This window comes from Odocoileus virginianus, chromosome 30, assembly GCF_023699985.2.
Source record: "Odocoileus virginianus isolate 20LAN1187 ecotype Illinois chromosome 30, Ovbor_1.2, whole genome shotgun sequence".
Classification (NCBI taxonomy): Eukaryota; Metazoa; Chordata; class Mammalia; order Artiodactyla; family Cervidae; genus Odocoileus; species Odocoileus virginianus.
In genome coordinates this window covers 43,392,931-43,414,635 of record NC_069703.1, presented here as the reverse complement: position 1 = coordinate 43,414,635, position 21,705 = coordinate 43,392,931, and the positions used below count along the sequence as shown (strand labels likewise).

Genomic DNA, 21,705 nt, shown 5'->3' with positions numbered 1-21,705 from the left:
GAGAGGGGACTGAGGCAGGTCAGAAAAACTCATTCTTCACCTCCTTGATGTGCAGGCTTGAGACTCACAGCTGAGCCCACATCCCTCAGAGGGAATCAGTGACCTCGTGAGCTCAGGTATATAGAAGGAAAGATGTTTAATCTTTCCATGGAACTGAAGAGAAGAGAAATTATTTAAAATCAAAATTGACCCTACTTACTTCTGCTGTCCAACATGAACCTTCCAAAAATTCAAGGTACAAATCTTTAGTTTTTACCCCCTCTCAATAGGAAAACTAGCTTAGACTTACACCTTTCAAATGAGCAGGGAGTCTGGGTCTTCCCTGGAATTGGCCACCAACTCGGGAAGGGTCTCTGTCTCATGCACAGAGATGTCTAAATAGTGTGTGTGTGTGCTCAGTCATGTCTGACTCTTTGCAACCCTGTAGACTGCAGCACTCTAGGCTCCTCTGTCCATGGTAATTCTCCAGGCAAGAATACTAGAGTGAGTTGCCATTCCAGGGGATCTTCCCAACCTAGGGACCGAACCCATGTCTTTGGCGTCTCCTGCATTGCAGGCAATGCTTTACCACTGAGCCACCTGGGAAGCCCACTCAGAGATGTGTAAGGGCGGCGAGGCTGAAATCAGATCCCTCGGCCACTGTTGTTGCTTCTGTTTGCCACACGGTGGCTCTGTTTGCGGCAAGTCTTACACAATCCAATGGCAAGGCCTCAGTGTCAAGCCTGCTCAGGTGGCTGGCTATAAACCTTCTAGAGAAGTGAAGTGAAAGTCGCTCAATCATGTCCGACTCTTTGTGACCCCATGGCCTATATAGTCATGGAATCCTCCAGGCCAGAGTACTGGAGTGGGTTACCTTTCCCTTCTCCAGGGGATCTTCCCAACCCAGGGATCAAACCCAGGTCCCCCACATGGCAGGTGGATTCTTTACCAGCTGAGCCACAGCCCCCAAATGCCCCACCCGACTAAGGATGCCTCTTGAGCAGGTTCCCAGGGTCACAGTGGGTCCCCCAACAGCACCCACTTGCCCAGCACTCCAGCCCCAGGGTGCTGTCAGGACTGGTCCACCCTCTGAGTGACATGGAACCCCATCTTCTTCCCTCCCCAGGAAGTCACACCCACAGGGGGCCAGCTTCCCATGAAGCCAGATGGAGTCCCTACACACTTTCCCCAGGCCAGCACAGCTACCCACCCTCTCTCAAAGGGCAATAAATCCATCAGGAAATGTGCTGGGCTGTAAGGAACAGAAAATCCCCAAGACTCATGGTTTAAACATCAAGGTTTCCTCTTTCTCATACGGGAAGAATCTCGAGATGGCAGCTGCTTCCCTGGCTCAGCTGCCCCACAAAGCTGTGAGGGACCCGGCTCTGTGCTCTCTGCCCAGCCCTCCCTCCTTCACCTGCTGACTTTGTCCTCCAGCCTGAAGCCTCGGGTAGCATCTTGATTGCCACAGCTCCGTATTTCACATCATCTGCAAGGCAGGAAAGGGGTCAGCCTTTTCTGACCCTTTTAGCAGGAAGAAAAAGCTGAAATCGCTCAGCTGACTTCAGCAGACACCCCATCGATGAAGAGGTCATCTCATGGCCGCCCCGCCTGCAAGGGAGCCTGGGAAATGAGCATTTTGCTTTTCCGGCCTCTGGAGCAGAAGGTGGCAGTGTTGTTAGACAGTGAGTGAGGACTACAGGAGGCTTTCTCTTACTGGGTTCCAAGCTGTTGTTTCCTGATCCTGGGAAAGATTGAAGGGAGGTGGAGAAGGGGGCGACAGAGGATGAGATGGCTAGATGGCATCACTGACTCAATGGACATGAGTTTGAGTAAACTCCGGGAGTTGATGATGGACAGGAAGGCCTGGCATGCTGCAGTCCATGGAGTCGCAAAGAGTCGGACATGACTGAGTGAGTGAACTAAACTGAACTGAAGCTGTTGTTGTTTAATCTCTAAGTCAAGTCTGCCTCTTTGCAACCCCGTGGACTGTGGCCCGCCAAGCTCCTCTGTCCATGAGATTTCCAAGGCAAGAATACTGGAGTGGGTTGCCATTTCCTTCTCCAAGGGATCTTCCCGACTCAGGGATTGAACCCAAGTCTCCTGCATTGGCAGGTGGATTCTTTACCACTGAGCCACCAGGGAAGTCCAATGGTTCCCATCCCGCCACCTTAACACCTCCAGGGCAGAAGCTGCCACTCCTCAGAGATGCCCCTAGATCACCAAGGAGACCTCCCAGAGCAGAAGTGGAGAAACCGGGAGTTAAAACCTGCATCCAGAAGAAGGAGGTACAGCTCCTACCAAAAGGAAGTCACTCTCCAGACTGTTCCTTTTTCTTCCCAGACACTTGTAGGGAAGAAAGTCAGAAATGTCGCGAATCAGCTCACCATCTATGCCTGGGGGTGGTGGAGGAGGGCGGGCAGTAGGTGGTCCATGATTATGGGGAAGACGCCATTAATGATATTTGGCAAAGCATCGTCTTGGAGGTGAGCAGAGAGGAGGAGGTGGGCTTCCCAGGTGCTAGTGGTAAAGAACCCACCTGCCAATGCAGGAGACCTAAGAGACATGGGTTCGATCCTTGGGTTGGGAAGATCCCCTGGAGAAAAGGCACGACAACCCACTCCAGTATTCTTGCCTGGAGAATCCCATGGACAGAGGAGCTTGGAGGGCTACAGTCCATAGGATCATAGAGTCAGACACGACTGTAGCAACTTAGCACAGAGAAGAGAAGAGGTTCTGCTTTGCAAAAGAGGTGACAGAATTGAGTCTGGGGAGAACCGGGGGTGAAGTGGGGAAAAGGAGCCATTGGCTTTGTAAACTCCAGGGAAAGTGGGCTACACACCTAGATGCGTGGTGAGAGTGAAGCTTTTCGGGTTGGGGACAGGGTTGACCAGGAAAACCGAGCGCGGGGTCCAGAGCAGGACCAAACGTGAGAGCAAGGGAGTTCAGGGAAGGCAGGGGCACTACTGTTACCCGCTGACCCTGAAGTCCTGGCAAGGACAGGAGGGCCTTGTGGCCCGATGCAGGGGGCTGGGATCTGAGCCAACCTCACCTGGATCTCCAAGGATAGGGCAGGTGGGCTAACTTCTGCTTCACTGTCACACATTGAAATAACCAAAGATGCCATTCACTTGGGGGGAGGAGGACACATCCTCTGATGGTGCCTTCCCTCCAGCCCTCAGAGACCTCGCCCAGCCTTCCTCCAGCGTGCCAAAGGGTGGGCGGCACGTGTGGGAACCTGCACACCTACTGGGTCATGCTGAGCTGTCTGCTAGGAATAGCTGGTCAGAAGACAGGTGGCTCACTGGCAGCAGGGCCCTCGGTGCCTAGATCAGCCTCAGCCCACCCTCCCGCTGACCACAATCCACAGCGTGGATGGGGCTGGTTTTCTGGCCCCTCTTGGTTGGTTGGTTTAGTCGCTAGGTCATGTCTGACTCTTGCGGACCCCATGGATTGTAGACCGCCAGGTTCCTCTGTCCATGGGGATTCTCCAAGCAAGAATACTGGTGTGGGTTGCCATTTCCTCCTCCAGTGGATCTTCCCAATCCAGGAATCGAACCTGGGTCTCCTGCATTGCAGGCAGATTCTTTACCGACTGAGCTATGAGGGAAGCCCTCCTGGGCCCTCTGGGTCCCCTCATCAGACCCTTCATCTTGCCTGGCTTCCCCCTCCTCCTTGGACTGTGAGTTCCCATGAGCTGTTCAGGCTTATCCCTGGGTCCCCCTGGCCTCGCTATGTCCCCCCACAAGCTGGGGACTCCATGAGTGGATGATTTCACAGATGCTGAGGCCCCACTGAGGAGCCCCTACTCAGGGGCTGTCCTATTCCCTAGAGCCTGTGTCCCAAATCTTCCTTGGTCCCCCTTCCTTTAAAGCTCACCAGACCAGAGTTCCCTGCCTCAGAGACCGGGGGACCCCAACACCTGGTGCTCTCATTTGCGTTCAGGTTTGGGGGCCTCAACCACGTGACACAGAAACTCAAGCACCAAACGTGTTTACCCATCAGCGTTCCCACCTCCCCAAATCCTGACCAGGCTCGAGGGAGCCCCAATCGGGATCTTTCCTCAGCGCTCTGCCTTTATATCCCATGCTCATCTATCCCCAGCTGTGTCCTCAGCCCCCGGCCGGGACGCAGACGGAGGACTGGGTCAACTAAGCCTGAGAGTGGGGACAGAGGCCGGACGGTCTGGGCAGATGGAGCCCCTCCGTCCTCCCCAGCCTGGGTAATCTGAGCCCGGCATTGTGTCCGCGCGGGGACAGCTGGCAATGCTGTGGTCAGACAGCTGGCGGGGTTGGGCTGGCCTGGCCGGGGTGGCTTGGGGTGGGAGAATGTGGGCTGTTATATGAGCCCCGGAGGCTGCACCCCCAGCCCTGGGGGGGAACTGCAGTCCCACCCCATCCCTGCAGAGAACCAGAGAACCGTGGCACCATGCACAGGGGCCAGAGGCCGCTGTTCCTTCTGCCGCTGCTGGCTCTCTGCCTGGGTGTGGCCACAGGGGGTCTGGGGCCTGGGGAGGCCGGGAGCAGGAGCCCAAGGCCTCAGGGGACGGAGGGCCTGGGGAGGGGCGCTACAGAGGCTTGTCCCTCACCCCCAGCTCCCCACTTCTCCATATCACCCCCTCCCATGTCCCACCCCCCGCCCCGATCTGCCCCAGAGGCTGTGTCCCAGGCTCACCACTGTCTGCTCCAGGGGCTGAGACCCGTAACCAGGAGGAGCGTCTGCTCGGGGACCTGATGCAAGGCTACAACCCCCACCTGAGGCCCGCCGAGCACGATTTGGACGTGGTCAACGTCAGCCTGAAGCTCACCCTCACCAACCTCATCTCCCTGGTGAGCACAGGCCTGTGTGTGTGTGTGTGTGTGGGGGGTGGGGGCAAGGATGACAGCCTACTGCTTCCCTGGGACCCCGCTGAGGAGTGAAGGGGTGGCTCCAGAAGGCAGGAGCAGGCAGGGCCCACAGCGGAGAGAGACAGGGCTTGGGCAGCCCACCAGGGAGCTGGCCGACTCCCATGGGGGCTGCCCAAGAGGCTGGGGTCTTGTAGGGACATCTGGGGAGTTGGTCCATGATGGGGGCTTTGCCCTCTGTCCTGCATCCTCAGAATGAGCGAGAGGAGGCCCTCACCACCAACGTCTGGATAGAAATGGTAAGAAGCCACTAGATTGCCCTCCTTCCATCAGCCCCACTCTGGGCCCCCGAGGCCCCTCAGGGCTGCCTGTTCCCCTCCCACCCCATCTTGCCTCCGGGAGGGGGCCTGTTTCCTGGGGGTGGGATGGGGTCTGGCAGCCCCTCCCCCTGCAGCAGTGGTGTGACTACCGGCTTCGCTGGGACCCTCAAGACTACGGTGGCCTGTGGGTGCTGCGGGTACCGTCCACCATGGTGTGGCGGCCAGACATCGTGCTGGAGAACAAGTGAGGAGGGGGGCCCGGGCAGGGCAGGGCCCACAGGACAAGGGGGCCTCCGGGAAAGAGAAGGGTGAACAGAGGGAGCAGCTGGGGCCCCTGAGGGCGCCAGGGTGCGGGGACTAAGGATGGGGCCCAGGAACCAGCGGCACTGATCCAGCCCGGGCTCCACCGCCTCAGGGCTGGGCTGCCTGGGTGGCTGCTCTCCCCGCTACCCTGGGGACAAGGACAGTTCCCTCGGTAGGCACAGGACAAGCGGGGAGCTTAACCACCATCGGTCGCGGTCATGACCCGTATGGAGGAGAGCTGGGGCTAGGGAGCCTTGCAGGGTGGGTGTTGCGGGAGGTTGTTAGGGGAGGCAGTGGTCCCCAAGCCCGGGTGGAGGGGGACCAGGCAGGGGTATGGTTGGTGGCTGGGAAGGGTTGGTGTCCCCGGGCCCCATCTACTCAGGGCAGAGGACTGGTCAGGATTGGTGGGGGGTGTCTCAGTCTAGCAGGGGCTGTCGGGGCGCGGGCCCCCAGCCCCACAACCTGGCCTGTGCGCAGCGTGGACGGCGTGTTCGAGGTGGCCCTCTACTGCAACGTGCTCGTGTCTCCCGACGGCTGTGTGTACTGGCTGCCGCCGGCCATCTTCCGCTCCTCCTGCCCCGTCTCTGTCACCTACTTTCCCTTCGACTGGCAGAACTGCTCCCTCATCTTCCAGTGAGGAGGCCCATGCATGCGGGGTGGGGGGTTCTTCAAGCCGATCAAAGAGGGGTCCTGGCCAGGTGGGGACCCGAGGCTTCCGGCCAGGGGTGGGGAGCCGGGCTCCACCTCCCTGGGACCCAGACACCTGGAGATGCCCACGACCCTCCCTGCTAAGTCCCAGATGCCTCACTCATCCTCCTTCACTGCCTCAGTTTCCCCACCCATGCGCCAAAGACAACCATCAGGGACTGTGGTGGGTGGGCGAGAAGGCACACACACGCCCACGACACACGTGCACACACACATGCACACATGCATTAGACCATTGCACCCTCAGACCCACAGAGAGACCGGGGCTATCTCAGTGTCCTCCTCCATCAATGGGGGGACAGTGGTCTGTGGGATGGGTTCCCCGTATTTTAAAGAAGCAGTCTTTTTTTTTTTTTTATAATAAGGGAACCTGTCGGGAGACCCTCTTCAGTAGAAACAGATCAGAGGGGTACAGGCTGTATTTCCTGTTCTCGCCATCGGCCCCTTCCGCCCTGGAGGCAATGGAAGGAAGGGAGCCCGGGTGGGCCGGAGCTCTGGCTACCAGGAGGCACACGCTGGAGCTTCAGCCTCCTGGTCCTTAAACTCTGTAATTTCTCCAGACCTCGAGAGCCAGACTCCCTGCTCTGCTCCGACCCGCCCCATCTCCTGCCAAGGTTTTGTGGAGAACTCAGAAATTCTTGACTGAGCTTTTTGAGGCAAAACTGCCCTCAGTTGCCCTCAGGTGACGGTCTGTGTGACCGCCTGGGTGAGTCTACACACACTCCAATTTATCCTCTTTACCACCCCCATCTCCCAGGTCCCAGACCTACAGTACAAATGAGATCAATTTGCAGCTGAGCCAGGAAGACGGTCAGACCATCGAATGGATTTTCATTGACCCCGAGGCCTTCACAGGTAATCTCCATCCAAGGTCCGTGCAGGACCTGGCTGTGGGGGCGGGGCCTGACCGAGACCACGCCCCCTCCCGTGTCACTCAAGGTGAAAGCTCCTCTGAACCGTAAAAGCCTGTCGTTTAAAGGCCCAGCAAAGCTGATCTTCCTCATTGGTAGTGACTCCGGTTTTGGCGGGAGGGGCGTCAAGCATCCATCCCCGCACAGTGGTGCTTCCTGTGGGCACTGGGCTCTGTGGGCTGCCGGGATCGGCCCGCCCCCAGTCCCTGTGCCCACCCCCGCCTGCTGCCCGCAGAAAACGGGGAGTGGGCCATCCGGCACCGGCCAGCCAAGATGCTGCTGGACGAGGCAGCCCCAGCCGAGGAGGCAGGCCACCAGAAGGTCGTCTTCTACCTGCTCATCCAGCGCAAGCCCCTCTTCTATGTCATCAACATCATCGCGCCCTGTGTCCTCATCTCCTCCGTGGCCATCCTTATCTACTTCCTTCCTGCCAAGGGTACCTAGTGCTGGTGGGAGGGGGCCTGTGGCCCAGCCAGCGGCACCGGGAGCAGGGAGGGCCGAATGGCACCCGAACCTGGCACCAGGGGCACGGACTCCTTGCGGGGAGGGTACTGTCCCACGGTGGGGAGGTTGAGATCCGCTCTGAGGGCCTCTTGGTCATGGGCAGCGGGGGGCCAGAAGTGTACCGTCGCCATCAACGTGCTCCTGGCCCAGACCGTCTTCCTCTTCCTCGTGGCCAAGAAGGTGCCCGAGACCTCCCAGGCAGTGCCACTCATCAGCAAGTAAGGCTGGCTCTCATGCTTGAGCCCACCTCCTTTCCTCCCTTCTCAGGAATGCAGGGTACTTGTCCTCTTGCCACTCCCCACCCTCCTCAATCCCAGGGATTTGGGGGAATCAGCCACTAGGATGGGACTGGTATCTGGGGATGAGGTGGCCAGCCCCACCACCTGCCTATCCTGCCCTGCAGGTACCTGACCTTCCTCCTGGTGGTGACCATCCTCATTGTCGTGAACGCTGTGGTCGTACTCAATGTGTCTTTGAGGTCCCCCCACACACACTCCATGGCCCGAGGGGTCCGCAAGGCAAGCTCCCTACCCTTGCCTACTTCAGCCTCTTCCTGCCCTGTCTGTTCACACACCCTCCTGGCCCTGGGCACATTCCTCACCACGTTCAGCAGCAAACTGGCCCCATGTGTATCTTGAAGCACATGCCCAGATGGATCAAGAGTAATATACAGTGCTTACTCTGTGGTAGGCATATTACATATACTAACTTATTTAACCTTCATAAGACTTCTGTGAAATGGGTATTGGTCTCATCTCCAGTTTATACATGAGGAAACTGAGGCACAGAGAGGTTAAGTAGCCCTGCCGAGGTCGCACAGCAAGAAAGTAGAGGCAGGATTCTGCCTGGGTCAAGTGGCTCCAGGGCCTGTGTGAGCTGCAGCCCACCTGAAGCAGTCAGCTGGGACCCTTGTTACAAAGGCAGATCCCCAAGCCTGCCCCAGACATGCTGGGTCAGAGTGGAACCCAGGAACTTGTGTTTATGACAAGTGTCCTGGTGATTCTGACATGCACAAAAGTTTAGGGGCCCTGGGTCAGTGTCTGGCACAGAACAGGGAAGCCGTAGCAGGGCCAAGCCACTGCCCCTGCCAGGCTGCCACAGGGCCCCCATCATGTAAACTCTTTGTGCCAATTGTCACCTTCTGCTCCCAATCCCGGTCACCCAGGAAGGTCTGCTGGCCACTAGGCTAAGCCACACACAACATCTCTCCAGGTGTTCCTGCAGCTCTTGCCCCAGCTGTTGCGGATGCATGTTCGCCCACTGGCCCCAGTAGCCATGCAGGATGCCCGGCCCCGGCTACAGAATGGATCCTCCTCGGGGTGGCCAATCACAGCTGGGGAGGAGGTAGCCCTCTGCCTGCCCCGCAGTGAACTCCTCTTCCGGCAGCGCCAGCGCAATGGGCTGGTGAGGGCAGCGCTGGAGAAGCTTGGTGAGGCAGGAGATGTGATGGACAGGAAGGGTCATCTGTTGACCAAGGTGCCAGGCACAGCGGATGAGGGGTGGGCAAACGTCCAGTTTGGGGAGAGGGGCTGGGGTCCTTAAGAAAGCGGGAGCCACTTCTTCAGACTGTTCCTCCCCAGTTCTACTCCCAAACCTTACCCTTTATCATCAACAGAGAAAGGTCCAGAGTCAGGGAAGAGCCCTGAGTGGTGTGGCAGCCTGAAGCAGGCTGCCCCGGCCATCCAGGCCTGCGTGGAGGCCTGCAACCTCATTGCCCGTGCCCGGCACCAGCAGACTCACTTTGACAGTGTAAGTCAGCAGGGAGTGGGGTACAGTTTGCACACCTAGTGTGCAAACTTGGACCTAAGATGGGGGCAGGATGAGTGGGGTGGCCATGGTATGGCAATGGCATGGAAAAAGTGGAATTGGGAGTGGCACCATGGGACCATGGAAAAGGCCAGGGTCAGACCTGAAGTAGGTGAGCAGGGCTCATGGAAATGAAGAGCAGAAGCCTGCTGGATGGCTAAGGGTGCTCCAGAGATCCAGCCTTGGTGTCACCTCTGGTCATCTCTTACCCTGCCTTCCACCCTCAGGGGAACGAGGAGTGGTTCCTGGTGGGCCGAGTGCTGGATCGAGTCTGCTTCCTGGCCATGCTCTCGCTCTTTGTCTGTGGCACTGCTGGCATCTTCCTCATGGCCCACTACAACCGAGTGCCCGCCCTGCCTTTTCCCGGGGATCCCCGCTCCTATCTGCCCTCCTCTGACTGAGCTGACCGATCGCTACTAGCCACATGGAGTCTTTATCAGCTGTGTTCTGCTCCTGAGGTCATGAGTATACTCTTTGGGAAACACTCTTGGGGGATATGTGAGAAAAGCTGGGGAAATAAAGAGACAGAGCTGGAACCCCGGAGTGACTGGGGCTGGGATGTGGGCAGAGTGTGCTAGTGGAATCAGCATGCACGTGGCACTGGCTTGCTTGTCCTGGCACTCTCCTCACTTCAGCAAGGTGTTGTCAACTCCCATCACTTCTGAAACCCTAAGGACTCTGTTTATCCTGTCCCCAGCTAGACAAGGTCCTAGCCCTCCAGGCCTGGGCTTCTCTTCCCTTTTGCAAGTTCCCTGCAGCCTCTTGAAGGAGAGGAGTCAAGAGAGAAATGAAGAGTGGCGGCCAATGCTCTCTTGAAAGGGAGGCAGCCCACTCCAGGTGGTATCTGCCTGCTTTATGGGGGCTGTAGGCACCAAACATTTTATGAGTTTTATTCTCTTTTTTCATTCTCAAAAGCTTCTCATAGCATTACAGATAAGCAAGAGTCACTATTCCCCTATGTTTAGATTGGGCAAATTGGGGCCTAGAGTAAAAAGGGCTTGCCAGAACAATGGTGGATAAATAAGGTTTGGAGTTCAGAATTCCCAACTCTGACCCAATCTTAGACATTCTAAGAAAGTACTATGGCTTGGAAAATGGACCCCTCTCCCTTCTCTTCTCAAAGGCCAGGGAATTTGCACTGGTCTGAAGGGATGGTTAAGACAAAAAAAAAGAGCTAGGGAGGGAAGTAGGGATCCTGAGAGGAGACCCTGACCAGCCTCCCTTGGCCCTGGTTAGGAAACAAGGAGGCTAGCTGGTCTTTGGGGCAGGTGGGGTGGGGGAGGTGTCGGGAAGGCCATGCTTTTAGAGTACGGCTGGAGCCTGAGCCCTGAATTCTACTGGTAACAAGACACAAGCACATTTGTGCTTGCTGATCCTGTGTCTTCATCTGTAAATATGGGCACAGATAGCAGTTCCTACCTACCTTCATCACAGGATCAAAGGTGCTGGTGAAGATTTTAAAAATGTTACAGTGTCCTGACAACAGGACATTGTTGGGGCGAGGCAGCAAGACCCTGGAAATAGCCAGGGTTGCTGGCTTTCGGAATCACTCATCAGCAGGTTCATTGCATTCACTCCAGAGCGTGTGTGTGTGTGTGCGCGCGCTGCACACACTGCTGTGTATTTGGAGCAGCGGGTAATTCGATGATGGAGGGACCACTGCTGGTTCCTGTAAGCCTCTTACAAGCTCAGCCACCTGGGGTGAATCTCTCACCCTCTCTAACTGCCTCCGAAGGAGGAGAGGAGCTCTGTAGTTCCTGACACAAGTAAGCAAAGATGAACAATAGCTACCGTTTATTGAGGGCTACCTTGTGTAGAGCTGGACACTGATTATCTCGATCAATCCACAAGGCAACGTGAAGATACGGGTAGTATATCAAAGGATGGCTAGTACCAAAGAAACAGCGTCAGGGAGGTTAGGAGACAGTTCAGGATCGCGCAGCCCAACTGCAGGTAGAGTCGGGATTTGTAGCAAGAGCCGGCTCCCTCAGCGACTCGGAGCTGCCCTTCTCGGAGCCCGCCCCGGGAGGCGTTCAGGACGCCCTCGGCTAAGCAGGGCGGGCGAGTGGGCGGCAGGCAGGAACAAGGACCGGGACAGGAAGCGAGACCGACTTCACGCCGCCAAACTTGAGCGCCTCTGCGCAGGAGGAAGGCATCCCGGGATATCCGCCCCCTACGCGGCCAACGCGCCAACGTTCCGCTGTGCCCTGAGCAACCGGAAGTGGCCGGAGCCTAGGCTGAGGGACCTGGGGGAGCGGAAGTCACTTCGTGAGGCAGTGGCGACGGTGGCGGCGAGAGGATGAACAACAAGTTCGACGCGTGAGTGGCGCGTGGCCGCCCCCCAGGGCCCCTTCCCCCCAACTGTTCCCTGCGCCCACCCCCGCCCGGACTGCAGGCGGCGCAAACTGAGGCACAGGCCACAATCTCTGACTCGGGCTGCGGTCTGGCCGGCCCTGAGCTGCCAGCGGGAAAGAGGGGGTTAGGGACGAGGGATGCAGGGGTCTCGGGGACCCCAGGGTCGTATGGACCCAGGGCGAAGTGCAGTATCCGGTGGGCAGGAGGTGGCCGTGCGGCCCGGAAGGAGATTTTGGGACGCCCCGCCCGAGTGCGGGTTACCCGCGGCGTGGAGGGGCGGAGACCTCGACGGTTTAGGTGTTTCCGCAGCCTGGCCGCCCTGCCACTGAATTCAGCTCTTCTCACACACCTTTCTGGCCTAGGCAGGTCACCTCTCCTCTGAGTCTCAGTTTTCTCATTTGCAAAGTAGGGACCGTAACAGCCCATGTCATAGAGTTGCGAGGATGCGGTGAGGTAATGTGGCTGCCGCGTTAAGCGCAGCGGCTGCTCTGTTACGGAATTTTCATCGTCTTCCTGAGATCCTTCCTACTTCCTTTCTTCTTCCTCCGCTTTTACCCCCCTTCCAAACACTCTCCCAGAACTCAGTTTCTCACCCAACGGGTGAACCTTATCTATCGTTTGAGTGCTAGTTTCAGCATCAAACAGTTTGGAGGTGCAGAAAGGAAATGCGTAATATTTTTGCACATTTCCCTCCAGCGATTGTATCTGGAGGTAGATTTTTGTTCTTGGCTTTCTTCTAATAGTTTAGCAGTCAATCTTCTTTTCCGGAGACCTAGATTTCCAGCCTCAGACCCACCAGTTACCAGCTATTTGACAGCGGGAAAGTTACCCAGTCTCTGAGCCTCTTAATCCAAACCGCATTAGTGATGAGTGTCTTGCTGCTGCACTGGGTGTGATAAGGTTCAAATCACATTCAGCAACACTTAAAGGTACTCTGTAAAGTGTTAAATAGAGTGAGATACATGTAAAGTGGAATTACCATTAATTTAGTTTGTGACCCACTGTTGCTGAGGGGAAATAGGAATTTTTCCACGACAGTGAGTGCTGGTGTGCAAATCCATAGGTCCTGGATTCCAGCACTCTTGGCAGCTCCTCAGGATGTTTCCTGGTTGCTGAAAGGGCTCTACTACTTGAAAAAAGTCTTGGGAGTTTGCTTCTGTAGCCCACTGTGTAGCTGATCTCATCTCTATACTGATTACCACTACCCCACCCCCCATCTTCAGGGACTTCCCTGGTAGCTCACTGGTAAAGAATCTACCTGCCAATACAGGAGAAGCAGGTTTGATCCCTGGGTCAGGAAGATCCGCTGGAGAAGGAAATGGCAACCCACTCCAGTATTCTTGCCTGGTAAATCCCATGGACAGAGGAGCCTGGCAGGCTATAGTCCATGGGGTTGCAAAAGAGTCCGCCCCAACTTAGTGACTGAACAACAAAAACCCCATCCTAAGCCTTGCAAGTCTTAGCTCTAGATTGAAGTCCTGCCTCAGTGGAGCTTTCTGCCAACCCTATACTCCTTTCTCCACCAAACTGAAGAAATCAAAATTTCATCTCAAGACACTTTATGGGTCATCTGGCCCATTCCTACCCAAATCATTTCTTGGGCTGCTGTTGCTAAGTCGCTTCAATTGTATCCGACTCTGTGCGATCCCAGAGACGGCAGCCCGCCCGGCTCCTCTGTCCTGGGATTCTCCAGGCAAGAACACTGGAGTGGGTTGCCATTGCCTTCTCCAATGCATGCATGCTAAGGCACTTCAGTCGTGTCCGACTCTGCGACCCCATGGCCAGCAACCCACCAGGCTCTTCTGTCCCTGGGATTCTCCAGGCAAGAACACTGGAGTGGGTTGCCGTTTCCTTCTCCATTTCTTGGTCTGCAGTAAGCTAATTTGAGAATGGCAATAATGGCTTCCATAGGCACTTTGCTGCTTTTCACATATTAACTGATTCAAACAACCCTGTAAGAGGGATCTTGTTACTTTGTTCTACAAATAGGGAAAATGAGACGCTCTGAGATGAAATAAGTTGCCCACAGCAGGAAGGGCCACATATGGTGAGATTCATACTCAGGTTGTTTAAGGTTGGTTCAAGCACATCTTGACAAAAATTAACCCGGATTTTTTTTCTTCTGGCTGTGCCCTGTGGCTCGTGGGATCTTAAGTTCCCTGATCAGAGTTTGAACTTGAGCCCCCCTACATTGAAAGTGTGAGATCTCAACCACTGGACCATCTGGGAAGTCCCTAACCTCAGTCATTTTTAATTCGTTCCAGTTATTAACTATTCATTATACTGAGCCAGATTTTTTTAAACATCTGTCTTCTAGCTGTTCACCAGAAAAAAGTAAACTCTTTCATTTGAAATTAACAATTGAAGAAAGCACTCCAACCCTTAGGTTTTTGTTTTTGTTTTTTTTTTTAATGCAAAAAAATGCAAGTTTGTAGGCCAGTGGTTGACTGTTTGGTTTATATTCTTCACCACTTGGCTCCTAAGGACATGTGGACATGTTTCAGTTTGCCAGAGTCCTACATATCCAGTGCTTGGATTTGAGTATTCTAGTCTAATCTGATGGGCTCAGATTGCAGAGGAGTTCTAGTATCCTTTTCTGTGTGGCCTACATATGTAACCTAATCTGCCCCCTAACCCCACCCCCGCCATCAAGTCAGTAGGTGCCATTGCTGTTGCTCCTATTCAAATGTAAAACCATTAAAATGCTTTCTAAGTACTGCAGTCCCTACAGGGTTGAGCTTGGTTTTCAAATCCAGGTGCCAGATTTTATTTTGTCCCTGTTCTCTCTTTGTTAGCTTTGGCCCATTCTTGCCTACTATCTGAACCACTTATTTGGCAGTTACTATTCTGCCTTGTATTGCCTTGATTTTAGAAATCCATGTGTTAAATGTGTTTGTTTTCTGCCCGCATTTCCTGATACTGGACATGTGAAGGTGGATTAGCCCAATTTTCTACCTGCTGTGAATTGTCTAGTCAGAGTATGAGGACATACCTGGGCAGAAGCTGGGTGAGCTGATTAGGCGCCACAGCATGGATAGCTTCAGATGCTAATTGTCTGCCTGAGTCTAAGGAGCACTGATATTTCCACCTGGATAGTATCTTTGCTCAAATCCAGCATCCAGCTGGGAAGAAAGAGTAGCCTCTGAAGATAGGGTGCGAATGATTTGCCTTAAGTGTTGTCCCAGAGAGCAGAGCTCCACCCTCAAGAAATAACAGCATTAGGTGAAGGTCCATTAGGGTTTCCAGTTAAAGTTTTAGAAGGGAGTCGGGAGCTGGGGACCAGGGTCACAGTAGCATTGTTTCTTCTCTGACATAATTATTCTTGATATTATTTTTCTGTTTCCCAGTAGTGGTTAGCAGCAAAAGCACTAAAAAGAAAGGAACTTACATCCTTTGCTTGGAGCTGGCAAAATGTGAGGTGCTAGAGCAACTGTTCCCTTTTTCAACCAGGATTGAAGGGAAAGGACCCCAGATGGTATAGTGGGAAGTTGGGGGCTGAGAAGAGAGAAGTGGTTTGAGTCCCTGGGATATTCCCTAAAGAAGAGAATTAGAAGCTATGTTGGACTTAAGCAATTGAAAAAACAAACAAACATGAAATACTTGTAATCGGGAGACAAAAAAACTGACGGTATAGCTAGGACAAGTAAAACATTTATGAATATATGGGGATGTTTAGAAGAAGGAGTCCCAACTCAGCCTAGAGAGAGATCAGGGAATATTTTCAAGAGAAAGTAGCCCTTAGTCTGGGTCCTAAAGGACAAATTAAGTAGGGGAAGAGGAGCTCTTTGAAAGACCAGCTGATGAGCACAACAGAGGGGTGAGGCTGGGGACTGCAGGTGGGTTGATACCACTGGACGGAAAGGAGGGAAAAGACTGTGTGTCAGGTATTCATAATATCTGATACACACAGTGTGCTGGTAAATGTTGTGGGACTTGGATGCTTGGACAGGCCCCGCTTCAAAAGGAAACCCTGCGAACTCAAATTTCATAATGGGGAAGGAGTTATTGTAAACACCATTACGTCTTCCAGGCGTCCAGGGAAGCCAAAGAGATGGCAGCATCACGAAAAACCCTGTTCTCCTCTCCACTCTTTGCTCATCTGCTCCATCCCCTTTGCCCCTCCTGGCCTTCTCTGCTTTTGCTTATTGTCTTTATTCCCTCATGGCTTTTCTTACATGCAGCTCATATGACTGACTGCCCCAACTCCTGAATCTGTAAGATCTTTCACCTTCTGGATGAAGACCTCAGGGAGGAATCTGAGGAAGGCACTGAGGCATAGGTTATTGGCCAGGCTGGGCTACCAGTGCCTTTCATCGTCCTGCCTTGGCCAGGGAGGCGCTGGGGCTGGGTGTGGCACAGTGCTCGATCTCTGGAGTATATCCTACAGCTAGGGCTGTGAAATGGGCAGAGCGGGCACCCCAGCACATATGTAGTTTGTCCACTCTAAGGTTTGAATTAAGATACATACTTTTTTTAGACGTATTGCTAATGCCCTCTTAATAGACTACAGTGTAGTGTCAACATAACTTTTAAGTGCATTGAGAAACCAAACAATCTGTGTGACTCCATTTCTTGTGATACTTGCTTTATTGCTGTGATGCGGACTCAAACCCACAATGGCTCCAAGGTATTCCTGTGTCTGAGTTACAGTTTGACCACTTCTAGTACCTGTCCTGAGAATTGCCAAATTTTGTGTGACTGGGTAGGGCCAGAAAAGTGATTTCAGAAAAGATCCATAAGTTGATGGTCCAGCTCTAGACTAACAGCATTCTTACTATCTTTGTGAATTCACCTTCCATTTTTTGTCTAGATCCAGTGAATTTTATGTTCACTGAGAGCCTTAGTATTTTGTTTTGGAGGGTGACAGAATATGCTCAGAGATAGATTTTTTTTACCAGTAGTTTATTTAACACAGGTCCACTGTGGGAGTTACAGTAATTTCATAAGCCAGTAGCATGCTGATGTCTTTTTAGCTGGTAAAGAAAATAGCATAACATATTCCAAACCAGTGGTAGATTACTCACAGTATTGTTCCAGGCACAGGGAGATGAAAGGAATACAGTCCAAATTTAGTTCCAGGTGTACCTTTATATGAATTGGCACTGGGTGAGAAGGCTTTGCCAATTAGGGACTGAAGTCCAGCTGCCAGCTCCAAAATAAAAGTTAGTTATTGCTAGAAGACTCCAGCACTGGTGGTGATGGGCAGGCTGATCTTTGCAGGGCTGCTAAACATTTTGTCACCACTGCTAAAGGAGGCAGCTTTACCACAGCAGAGCTAATGTCACTTCCCTTCAGAGACTGCTGCAGGGTTTGACACCACTGCCCACCAAAGAGTCGCCTTGGTCACTGCAGGAGCGCGTGGCTCAAGATCTTCACAGAGCAGGATCAGCAAAGGACAACTTTGCTCAGATGGAAACTCGGATATTCCTCACACGACACTCAGTATTTATAGTCTAAATGTTCCCTCACCATGCTTCCTTCTTTATCTGTTTCTGCTAATAAGCCCCCAGCAGGGGCTACTCGCCTACTGACCTGCTAGTGCGTATGAATGACTACACATAATATCCTGATAGACTTCATTCGTTCAAGCTGGATATAGAAAAAGGCAGAGATCAAATTGCCAACATCCATTGGATCATAGAAAAAGCAAGAGAGTTCCAGAAAAACATCTACTTCTGCTTTATTGACTACACCAGAGCCTTTGACTGTGTGGATCACAACAAACTGGAAAATTATCAGAGATGGGAATACTAGACCACCTTACCTGCCTCCTGAAAATCTGCATGAAGGTCAAGAAGCAACAGTTAGAATGGGACATGGAACAACAGACTGGTTCCAAATTGGGAAAGGAGTACATCAAGGCTATATATTGTCACCCTGCCTATTTAACTTGTATGCAGAGTACATCATGTGAAATGACAGGCTGGATGAAGCACAAGCTGGAATCAAGATTGCTGAGAAAAATATCAATAACTTCAGATATGCAGATGACATCACCCTTATGGAAGAAAGCAAAGAAGAACTAAAGAGCCTCTTGATGAAAGTGAAAGAGGAGAGTGAAAAAGCTGACTTAAAGCTCATCATTCAAAAAACAAAGATCATGACGTCTGGTCTCATCACTTCATGGCGAATGGGAAACAATGGAAACAGTGACAGACTTTATTTTTGGGGGGCTCCAAAATCACTGCGGATTGTGACTGCCGCCATGAAGTTAAAAGACACTGCTTGGAAGAAAAGCTATGAACAACCTAGATAGCATATTAAAAAGCAGAGACATTACTTTGTGATGAAGGTCTGTCTAGTCATAGCTTTGGTTTTTCCAGTAGTCATCTATGGATGTGAGACTTGGACCATAAGGAACGTGGATCACCAAAGAATTGATGCTTTTGAACTGTGGTGTTGAAGACTCTTGAGAGTCCCTTGGACTGCAAGGAGATCCAACCAGTCACTCCTAAAGGAAATCAGTCCTGAATATTCATTGGAAGGACTGATGCTGAAGCTGAAGCTCCAATACTTTGGCCACCTGATGCAAAGAACTGACTCACTGGAAAAGACCCTCATGCTGGGAAAGATTGAAGGCAGGAGAAGGGGACAACAGAGGATGAGATGGTTGGATGGCATCACCGACTTGATGGACATGAGTTTGAGCAAGCTCCAGGAGTTAGTGATGGACCGGGAAGCCTGGCATGCTGTAGTCCATGAGGTTGCAAAGAGTCAGACATGATTGAGTGACTGAACTGAACTGACACTTCATTCTTATCTCAAAACAGCATCTTCATTTAAGTCATAAATAAGTGAGTTTGAAGTCATAGCAAACCAAAACACAGCACTGAGTGTAGGTTCACTGCTCCTGAAAGGGTGGCACCTGATGTATTTATGACTGAACTTACACGGCAAGAAGACATTTCTTCCTTCCTTTCATTTCTTTTTCATTTAACATCAATCCAGCATCTTCTTGCCATTGTTGCTGAAGATACAAAGGTTAATAAGACACCAACCCAGGGCCCCCTCTATCTAGTAGGAAAAACAGATGTGGGAGGGATGGTGCCTTAGGCTGAGGGGTGGTATTTGCATATAGCACAGATGTGGGAATCTGGGTTGCTTTGGGAGGCGGGGAGAGAGAAAGAGGATGCCAGTTGACAGTCGAGTTGTAGAGAATCTTACAAGAATCTTTCCTTGTATTATATCCTGCATGGTGGACATGGAAGGGCATAGGACAGTGGAGAGTTCTAAGCTTGGAAATTAAATGATTAGCCCTAGCAGTGGGGAACGGTAGGAAAGATAGTTAGAAGTGGCAGGATAGAAAGGGAAGTTTCTCAGGTTCACTTGAAATGCCGAAACAGTTATATAATCCAGAAATTCTCCTCATTATTGACTATTTTTGGCATAGAAAACAACTCCTTACACTGTTTACCTCTTGCTTCTTTGTGCAGACTTTTAGAAAACTAGAACATGGTGCTTTCTGGAATTCACAAATTAGCTGATGCACATTTTCATTTTTGCTTAATCCTCCCAGTTGCCTTTCTGTTTCCTTTTCCCTCTTTCATGGGCACCTCATTGCTTGTGACTTGAGTGACCTCTGGTTGGTTACATGGTAGTTCATCTGACTTGGTGGCCTTAGATAAGCAAGAATAAGTTAGATAAACAAGAATTAGCTCAGTCATGGGGTACTGTTGTTTTGCCTTTCCATTCAGATTGAAAGATGATGACAGTGGGGACCATGATCAGAATGAAGAAAACAGCACACAGAAAGATGGTGAGAAGGAAAAAACGGAACGAGACAAGAGTCAGAGCGGCAGCAAGAGGAAGGTGAGTTCTGTGCTGCACAGATGTCGTTGCCTTTGGATTTGGGACTTGGTGATCTTGTGAAATCTGAAGGATACTTCATGAACTTGATTACACCCGGTTTTGTAGTATCTGATTTTGTTCTCAAAAAAGATTGTTGCATCACTGGAGTTCATCTTGGGACTTTGAAGGTTCCCCTTGCCACAGGATCTTGAGTTCTTGCCTCGCTTTCCAACATTCTCTGAGCCTGAGGTGGGGGAGATTAATCTTGGAATTTAGCAAGGGTGTTAGTTGCTTCAGAAGCTGCTGTTCAGTATTTCAAATCCTGCCCATCACTTAGAATGTTCGACTCTTTAGTCGATAATAATTCAGGCTGAAAGTGACTTGGAAGAAATGAATTTTGGAGAACAAGAGATAGATCTCTCAGTTTCTTTCTTGAAATATTAAAGCAATCATTAATTCATTTATCACAGTATTTAGTACATTCCAAATGCAGGCATTTTACATGCTAAGAGGACACAAGTGAGTGAGCATGAATCAAGGCACTTACATTTAACAGTAGCAGTAATCCTAGGCTGTCATTTATTGAGTACTTCTGTGTGTCAGGCATGGTACTAAGCACTTCACATCTGTTAATTTGAGCCTCTCAGCAGCCCCATGAGGGTGGTCATTATTGTTTTCCCCATTTTGCAGATAAGGAACTGAGGCGCAAACTGGTTAAGCAACTTGCCCAGTGTCATGAGCCAGCAAGTGATAGGGTGTCATAGAGGAGGCAGTGTTTGGCCTGGGAATATGTTGAGATGAGATACAAGCATAAATACTCATGGTAGGAGGTAGAAAGTTTTGAAAGCATTAAGAACAGAGAAAGTATTACAGGAACGTAGAGACAGTTAACCACTAATTTACCATGTAAGCAGAGTCTTGAGCCCATTGCAGGTAATTGAGGATGTATCCTTTTTAATGGAGGTGGTAAGGGGTGACACTGGGAAATGTTTTCTCAGTCTCAGAGCATGTGGAAAATTCCCAGATTAACACGTCTCCTTTGATTCACAGGCTGTCGTCCCTGGGCCAGCCGAGCACCCCCTGCAGTATAACTACACTTTCTGGTACTCCAGGAGAACCCCTGGCCGTCCCACCAGCTCACAGAGCTATGAACAGAATATCAAACAGATTGGCACCTTTGCCTCTGTGAGTACTTGGTGGTTTAATGTACTAAGCTTCGGTAGTACATTCTTGTCTGTATTTACATGGTTGTGTTTATCTACCCTCCTGGTAACCTGCATAGGATTCTGGTTTCCTTAGTTGACTGACCTGAATCTGTAAAGCTAAATTGGCTCATTCTTCTGTTTCTCATTATATATATCCGTAGGCAACATATGTCAGAATCAATAAGTGCATAAATTGTGGAATTGATCAGATGGGGATAATACAAAAATACTGGTTTCGTTTAAGTGGGTATTTTTGGAGTCCTTTCTGTGTGCAAAGTGTCATGGGAGATAAAAAATTTTATAGTATGTGGTGTCCTCATGAAGCTTGTCAATAAAATTGAGAACAAAATTTAAAAGTTTTTGTTTTAATAACTTCACATTGGGTTTTGGATATGTCAGTGATTATGCATAAACTAGCATCTTTGTTCTGTGTTTAGAAGGAAAAGGAAGTTTCTGTTTTTTTGTGGGCACTGTCAGTACAGTTAGCCCACACACTGTCTCATCTTCCTCACAGAAAACTAGAGTTGTAAACCCTGAGAGGCTTGTCTGTGATTAAAGCCAGTCTTGTTTGGTGAAGATTGTTATGTATTTCGTACAGTTGATGTGTGGGCAGAATCAAATGCAGGATTCGTTATTTTTTTGAAGTTACTAAGGTATTCATTCTGTTTAAAATGCAGACATTGGAAAAGGAAACTATAATAGACAGTAAACTTTAAAATAAATTAGTAAAGAGGAAGGGCACACAATTATAGTCACTTTGTATAGTTTCCTTTGATCATTATGCTAGCCCTATGAGGTCAGTGATGTTATCCATATTTTACAAATGAGAAAAATGAGACTTGGGTTAAATATCTGATCTGATGTCTCAAGTCAGTTATAATTAACTTGATTAAGTGGCAGAACCAGTATTGAGACTCAGGTTGGGTAGGCTGTAAAAACCACCTTCCAAAGCCTACATTCTTTCAGTCTTCCATATACCAAA

At 51.2% G+C, this 21,705-nt stretch overlaps 2 protein-coding genes across 4 annotated transcripts in view; both read left to right on the top strand.

Moving 5' to 3' along the window:
• The first annotated feature begins 4,407 nt into the window (after window positions 1–4,407).
• On the top strand, window positions 4,408–9,898 carry LOC110138702 (acetylcholine receptor subunit gamma). The gene is made up of 12 exons (XM_020895915.2): window positions 4,408–4,462; window positions 4,669–4,808; window positions 5,078–5,122; window positions 5,278–5,387; window positions 5,924–6,079; window positions 6,912–7,009; window positions 7,301–7,501; window positions 7,673–7,787; window positions 7,973–8,087; window positions 8,782–8,998; window positions 9,185–9,318; window positions 9,603–9,898. Exons 1-12 carry the CDS (start codon window positions 4,408–4,410, stop codon window positions 9,774–9,776), a joined length of 1,560 nt encoding a protein of 519 aa, XP_020751574.2. The 3' UTR covers window positions 9,777–9,898.
• Window positions 9,899–11,584: 1,686 nt separating this feature from the next.
• Window positions 11,585–21,705, top strand: part of EIF4E2 (eukaryotic translation initiation factor 4E family member 2) — a 29,733-nt gene continuing 19,612 nt past the window's right edge. For all 3 annotated transcript variants that reach the window (XM_020896026.2, XM_020896025.2, XM_020896024.2), the window contains exons 1-3: window positions 11,585–11,694; window positions 19,425–19,539; window positions 20,569–20,703. In XM_020896026.2, coding sequence (XP_020751685.1) covers window positions 11,675–11,694; window positions 19,425–19,539; window positions 20,569–20,703 — 270 coding nt within the window. In that variant the 5' untranslated portion in view covers window positions 11,585–11,674. The remainder of the gene's footprint in view (window positions 11,695–19,424; window positions 19,540–20,568; window positions 20,704–21,705) is intronic.